The 7,479-nt window shown below is 41.4% G+C and overlaps 1 protein-coding gene across 4 annotated transcripts in view; it reads right to left on the bottom strand.

Moving 5' to 3' along the window:
- Window positions 1-2,984: 2,984 nt before the first annotated feature.
- Window positions 2,985-7,479, bottom strand: part of LOC146461640 (uncharacterized) — a 9,201-nt gene continuing 4,706 nt past the window's right edge. For all 4 annotated transcript variants that reach the window (XM_085086651.1, XM_085086649.1, XM_085086648.1 and 1 more), the window contains exons 3-6: window positions 7,215-7,479; window positions 5,547-6,176; window positions 4,192-4,479; window positions 2,985-3,459 (exon numbers count right to left, since the gene is read on the bottom strand). The exon at window positions 7,215-7,479 is cut by the window's right edge. In XM_085086651.1, coding sequence (XP_084942777.1) covers window positions 3,164-3,459; window positions 4,192-4,479; window positions 5,547-6,176; window positions 7,215-7,479 — 1,479 coding nt within the window. In that variant the 3' untranslated portion in view covers window positions 2,985-3,163. The remainder of the gene's footprint in view (window positions 3,460-4,191; window positions 4,480-5,546; window positions 6,177-7,214) is intronic.

The raw sequence follows: 7,479 nt of genomic DNA, 5'->3' as shown, positions 1-7,479 counted from the left end.
GAGCAGAGTGGTGCCCAGTCCTTGATTTTTCACAGCGAAAAATACCGAGGGAAGATTGGAAATGAAACGCATTGTTGCACAGGTATACCAGGCTTGCGCGCAGAAAGCATAGGCAAACTCTCGAACCGTTTGTGGACGAGTGTGGCCAATGTGCGAGCCAGCGAGCCAGCGAGCCAAACGTGTAAGCCATGCTAGCCATGCGAGCCATGCGAGCCAAACGTGCAAGGCATGCGAGGCCGATGTGCGAGGCATGAACAAAACATGCGAGGCTTGCGAGGCATGAACAACCCCCAACATAAATGCTAACCTGGGTGCTATTTAGGCTAGCCGGAGTACTTTTTAGGCTAACCGGGGTGTTTTTTAGGCTAACCTGAGTGCCTCGCACGTCTGCCTCGCATGGCTCGCATGGCTCGCTGGCTCGCAGATTGTCAAGACCCCTTGTGGACTATTTATATTGTTTCACAATACTCCAGTTGTACTTGTACCCTGTCGTTCCCTATATTTTCCATTGTCCAAAGTAAAAGACTCATCTCGAAGGATACACACCGATCGCTTCAAAAATAGTGTATTTTCTTTGAGATATAAATTAGAAATATAAATGCATTCGAAAGCGCTTTTTAATTACTTTCTTCATTCACCTGATTAAAATTTATCTTTTAGCTGTTTTAATACATCTAATTAACGAAATAATTAAATTTGTAAGCGTATTTTATACATTCTATAATTTCGTTTTAGATCATTGTAACTCTTATGATGTTCAGTTGTTTTAACAAATGGATAAAGAGATCATTATTTGATGTCTCCGGATTTGATCACCGTTTTTCACCGTTGCTCAATGTTGATACCTAAGACTTGTTCCTTTCTGGCTCCGTAGCTCAGCTAGTAGAGCAACGTTGATCAAACAGCACTGATCAAATCCGAAGATCGGAGATCATGGTTTCGATTCCCGTGGAGGTAAAAGATTGTTTTTTTTTTTTTTTTTTTTTTTTTGCCTCGTGCGATCTCCCATTTCCTTACTAGGGCTTACACTCAGTGGGAAATTCATGAGTTCTTTTAGCACTGCAACTTCGCTGGAGAGTTAATTCTTTGATTCACAACTTTTTACATACCCTGGTTAACAGAGGTTTTTTCTCGTGCGTCGTGACGACTCGTGTGTACATTGGAGAGACATGGCGCTTGTTGTTGTTCCAGACGTCAAATAATTGACATTTTGAGCAAATGCAGGCTGACCGTCACACTGATTTGCATTTGCTCATATGTTCATTCGGCAAAGAGTAACAAAGAACGAAGAACACGCACCTACATCCGCCGAAGAGCAAAAGGGAAAGGAAGACGGAGGCCTAGTACACCACAGTGTAGAATGCACAGAAAACATCGTTTGGGAGGGTGACAAGATTGTGAGCTGGGAAATGGGTCTAACGCGAAGAAAAGTTCGTGAAGGAATTGAATCCGGCGTTACGTGTACGAAACCATGGAATGAGAATTGTGAACAATCATAATTAACTTGAAACGTGGAAGCCAATTCTGAATGACTATTTTGAACAAGACCAACAGTTACAACAGTTACAAAGGAAAAACTCTGAACACGGAACCTATCTGATGAAGGGTAGTCAAACAACCACTCGAAGTGTGGTTCATTTAAAAGACAAGTTTCACCTCATTTTAAAACCAAATAATTTTTAAAGTTTAGATGATGAGAGGTAGACTTGTTAGAAATACTATTTCCAATTTGCATTTTGCAGCTTTCTAGTTTTGCATCAATGCTATTTATTATATAGACACTAGTGTTTTACTGGAAAATACACCACTCGTAAAATTCATGCGAAACTAAACCCGGGACCCGAGTGGCGTATTTTCCGTATACTTACAAGTGAGGATATTTATGACGTCATTTGCCGCCTTTTTCGCGGTTAGCATGCAAACATTCGGTGAAAAATGGCGAGCGATAGGTTTGTCTATATACTAAAAAGAAAATTACACGGTGGATTAAAGATATGAATTTTATTTTCTCGTGTTAAAAACAATTTTTTGCCACTTGAAAATAAAATTCATGTCTTCGCGCCACCACGTAATGTCCTCTATTTATGTTTTTGATTCTGACATGGAGAATAAACCTTTCGAAACTTAAAGGAGAGAGATACAGTCCTTAAGGAGTAAAAAGAGCGAGAGCGGAGTTTGCGAAAATTAATTCGGCCGCAACAATGGCGCTTTCAAAACTCCCATTTTTCGGTTGGCGTATAAGATTGCCCATGGGCTGTAAAAGGCGATTTTCCAAAAGCCAAATTCCGAATAGGGATCAAAATTTTTGGGAAAGCAATTTTGTCATTTAAAAGTTTACAGCAAATAGCTAGAAGAGAACGATCATAAAGAATTAAAACGGCTTGCCCGCTTCCATCCGTCAGATAGAAAATTTCAAGAACGCAAGTATAATGATAGAGTTTTTCACAAACAGTATCGTAAAACATCTAGGCGCTTCCATAAATAAAAAGAGTTTGTGATCGTTTTTGGCTACCTCTAAAGTGTGGAGATCGCGTAAAAGAATGAAAGGGCTTCCTTATATTTGAAACCTTTTTGAAAAAGAAGTTTTAAAACCTCATATTTTAAATCATAAAGGCAAGCGAAAAGCCTGAGTTTGTGTGGATCGGGCTCCAAATTCGAGGTTTCATCATGCCAATGTTGGAAATGTTAAGTATATAAATAAAAACGAACGTTTATTTTATCGTTAGAGTTGATAACTAAAGGTAAACTGGCCACCGTTAAGAAATTCAAGAGCTGACGTTTCAAGGGTTAGTACTTCGCCAGATTCGCTCTGATGATGGGCTAACGCTCGAATCTCTTTACGTTGGCCAATTTACCTTTAGTTATCAACTCTAATGATAAAGCAAACCCCTGATTCGTTTGTACTCTTCATCGAGGGTAGCACCGCAGTTTCTTGAGAAACTAATGCCTTATCTATTCACAAATAAAAAAAGGAACTGAAATAATCCCGTACAAGTGGTTTATTAGACCAGTCAAGGCAGAACCTTAGGATACACCTAAAATCTAAAATCTAAGGGATCTAAAATCCCTTATTAAACCTAATTTATCAAGAAAGGCGTTTCGACTCTCTTTTTGAAGATTTCATGCGTTACGCCGTTTTACTCTTCATAGCGCATGCCAGCAACTAGCATCGTTTCAAGACGTACACCTGATTAGCCAACGGTCCGCCTTCACCATCACCTGCACAAGCAGTGGATGGTCCATACTTGTGATAGGTGTCGTGAGCATTATAACTAGACGCACACCACCCACCATTCTGAACTGCAAACATGTTGTACCCCATTCTCATCGCAGCCACGGCGCACTTTGCAACGGGGTCTCTTCTGGTCCAATAATTTCCATCCAAAATAGGATCTGTGCCTTCCAGGGTCCAGATTGCTCGGTTGGAGGTGTCCCGGTAGCATCCAACAGCTTTGTAGCCTAAAAAATACCACACGCAGCTAGTTAATGCAATTAATATGATGTTCTCTGCAATGAGACATCAAGACTTCAAAAGAAGATCTTACAAAAAAAAGTACGTGGTAAAAAGATTTCCTTTTTGTCACACATTGCGGCTATTATACAAAGTGCGTCACGTGAAAGGGAGTCGTAGACCAGAAGCCAGGGTTTGAAGTGGTCTATGAGATCGAGGCTTCCACTAGCTTACGACATCAGAGAGCAATACAGTTCAGTGGAAAGAAGTAAAATTTACAGAAAGAGCTAAACACAACGAAATATATTACGCTCCCCGGGATTGATGGGTTGACATACATCTCATGCACTCATAAGTTTCCTGATACAGCTATACTTAACAAATCGACGGCAGTTTTCTATGGTCTATACTCTTATAGACCATAAAATGACGTCAAAAAATGTTCAAAACTCAAGTGGAACAACGAGCCGCAGGCGAGTGGTTTCACTGCCAAGTTTTGGACATTTTATGGCGTCATTTTATGGTCTATAAGAGTATAGACCATAGAAAACTGCCGTCGATTTGTTTTTTACAATAACATGGAAAAAGTACGAGCGGAATTGGCTATTTTTTCGTTGAGAAAGCGCGCGCGTTACATCTGACGTCATTTTTAGTGTCTGTACTCTTGTAGACACTAGCTACGAGCCAATCAGCGCGTGGGAATTTGGACAGTTATTGTAAAAATGGAATTGGACATTTACCTTTGACGACATAAACCTGATTGGCCGATGGGCCACCTTCACCATCTGCTCTACAACCGTAAGATCTTCCATACTTGTTATAAGTACTGGGTGCACCGGGACTTGAAAAACACGCCCCACCATCCTGAACTGCAAACATGTTGAAGCCTCTATTCACTGCTGCCACGGCGCACTTTGCAATGGCGTGGTGTCGGGTCTGATACGCTCCATTTAAGACAGGATCTTCACCTTCTAAAGTTGCGATTGCTCGATTATTGGTGTCCTTATAGCAGCCAGCATTTTGAAACCCTAGATCAAGGAGATGAGAAACGCCAAAGTTAATTGCACGCCATGCATGGAGTATTAGAGCTTGTTTTTGGCATGGGCAAAACTAGACTGTAAATAATCTCCCTTTTGCTCGAGAATCCGCGGGGAAGAAACTCAAGATATTCGATCGAGGGGCGAGTCGCGCGCGCTAACGGCAAAGCCAGGGTGGAACATCTATCCGCCCTGGCAAAGCCGCCAAACATCGTGCTTGCTCAATTTTTGCCTTCTTCCAGGGGAATTCTTGAGCAAAAGAGAGACTGCTCGCAGTGTAGGGTAAAGCATGTTAAAAAGCACCAAGGGGTGGAGCATTAAAATGATCGTTCCACAAGTTTGATTCAAAGATAGCTACCATCAATTCTCGTCATGCAGGAGCGAATCAACAGTCAATATTAGCAAATTTGACTGACATAAAGATATAGCGTTACAATCCGCCCTGTTCGTGAAGTTTTAGCGTCGCATTCGCCCAAAAGTTGCCCAGAGCATAAGAAGGTGAAATGTTCAGATGCAGATAGAGAAAAGAGATGCTATAAATGATGCAAACACTCGCTTTTTGAATTATTTTAATTATGGAACGCACTGATAACTTTATATAAATACAGTCTTTTTTATACATAAGAACGTCTAATTTTGGAACTGAGGTTGAAGTTCTTTTTTTTTTTTCGCAATTTGAAGATGAAACGTTCTTAAGATGTTCTTAGGCGAATTAAAGAAAACACATGAATATCGTGTGTGGCGTCATTTTAAAGAAAATTAAGCGCTCGTACTGAAAAAAGCAATAAAGTAAACAGAAAGATCTACCTTGATCTTGGCTTAGAGTTTGTCTTCAAGAGGCCTTAGGTCAAAAATTATTGTTCGACAGACGGTCAAAACACTGTGCAAAATAGAACGGTTTTCGATGTAGTGTTAGCCTCCCACGCAGACGTTCTTAGGGGTTCGTGGGGCAGGAACGCGTGACGAACCCCTAAGAACGTCTTCGTGGGAGGCTAATGTAGTGTCGAAGTGAAATAAAAACCAAAATAATAACTTTGTTGTTATGACAACGGTCGTACCTTTAATCCTTTTGTTGTAGATTCCCTCTATTTGCTCCTGACTCAATGCGCTGCTGTACACCTGCATCTGGGCGATCCTTCCTTTGAAGTACCTCCAATCACCAGTCTTCACCCCCATCCTAATGTTGTCCTGTGTGGCTAGATCAAGGCCCGCTGTGATGTTCAATGTCTGAACCACGGCTCCATTGACCCACAGCTTTACGTCACCAGAACCGCTGTCATAAGACGCACCAACAAACTTCCATCCACCAGCTAGAGGTGTGCTGCGTACGGCGTTTGTAAAAGAGTAATCTCGTTTGGTAAAGCGGACGAAAAGTTGGCCGGCTACCACCCACAGGTGCACCCCCCAGTGTCCACTCGTCTTGTAGTTAAAGATAGGTCCGTCTTGGCCATTAAAGTACACCCAGCAGAGCATCGTCATTGAGTGGCGCACATCCAAAGGTCTACCTTGAGAGTTGGGAAACTCGATATAACTGTTTGCGGTTCCAGCAAATTCGTAAGCGCTGTAAGCTGTACCGTCAGGGCCTGTAGCCAGCCTTACCCCACTGGGGACCCCTTGGGCAACACGATTCTTGATCTCCTTGGTACCATACGCGGCATTGAGAGGGAAAAAGGCGACAAGATCTGGAACTTGATAAGGAAAGTACTTAATTCAATACAAGAAGTTTTGACGTTCAGAAATTGCAACCACCTCCACACCCGTCCTTTTGTATAATATAACGTCACTCGTTGCATGAGCTGAGAAAAAGCATGGTTCGCTCGATAAGTGTGTGAGGTAATACATCAAACACGAGACACAGTGTTTCATCACATATCAAATACCGAGAAAAGAGTTGAAAATACGATGCGTAGCGGAGTATTTTTGACGAACTTCGAGGTTTTTTTATATTGTGATGAAACACTTGAGCAACTACAGAATACAGGGCCACTTTGGTCCACATGTGTCGGCATGTTTTGAAGAACGACACATAACACAATAGATGCTATTATCATGTAAATAAGTGGCCCTATTCACTCTGTAATTTAGCCAAACACTTTGACGAGTGCTTGATACAACTTCTCAAACAAATTGATTTTGAAGGAAAAATTAAGGACGCAAAAACAAGGACTTTTTCATCAGATATTCAAACACGTCACGGTGCATGATTTCCTTTGTCTTCGTCTTTGAATTATTAATGAGTTTGAGAAGATCAGGAAAAGAGCCTGTAGTTATTAGTCTAGAAAGCCTTCAGGATTACAGGATTCGTGCTAATATTTCAACCTTTCGGCTATATTTTTCAATGGTATTTATTACGAAAGCGAAGTTTTCCTTTGCTGGACACGCAATTTCTTTTTTAACCTTTTTCTTTCCAAGCCCTTACTATTTTAGCCTAAATCTCAGTGTCCGTTTCTGTTATAGAAAACCGAACAGGCGAATTAAAGAAAACACATGAATATCTTGTGTGGTGTCATTTTAAACAGTATTTAGTGCTCGTACTGAAAATGCAACAAAGTAAGCAAAAAGATCTACCTTGATCTTTGCTTAGAGTTTGTCTTCAAGAGGCCTTTGGTCAAAAATTATTGTTCGACAGACGGTCAAAATACTGTGCAAAATAGAACGGTTTTCGATGGAGTGTTGAAGAAACAAAAACCAAAATCATTACTTTGTTGTTATGACAACAGTCGTACCTTTAATCCTTTTATAGATTCCCTCTATTTGCTCCTGACTCAAGGCGCTTCTATACACCTGCATCTGGGCGATCCTTCCTTTGAAGTACCTTCCATCACCAGTCCTCACTCCCATTCTGATGTTGTCCTGTGTGGCTAGATCAAGGCCCGCTCCGATGCTCAATGTCTGGACCACGGCTCCATTGACCCACAGCTTTGCGTCACCAGAACTGCCGTCATAGGAAGCACCAACAAACTTCCATCCACCAGCTAGAGGTGTGCTGCC

This window comes from Pavona decussata, unplaced genomic scaffold, assembly GCF_977016875.1.
Source record: "Pavona decussata unplaced genomic scaffold, jaPavDecu1.1 SCAFFOLD_195, whole genome shotgun sequence".
Classification (NCBI taxonomy): domain Eukaryota; kingdom Metazoa; phylum Cnidaria; class Anthozoa; order Scleractinia; family Agariciidae; genus Pavona; species Pavona decussata.
This window is presented reverse-complemented; position numbering and strand designations above follow the sequence as displayed.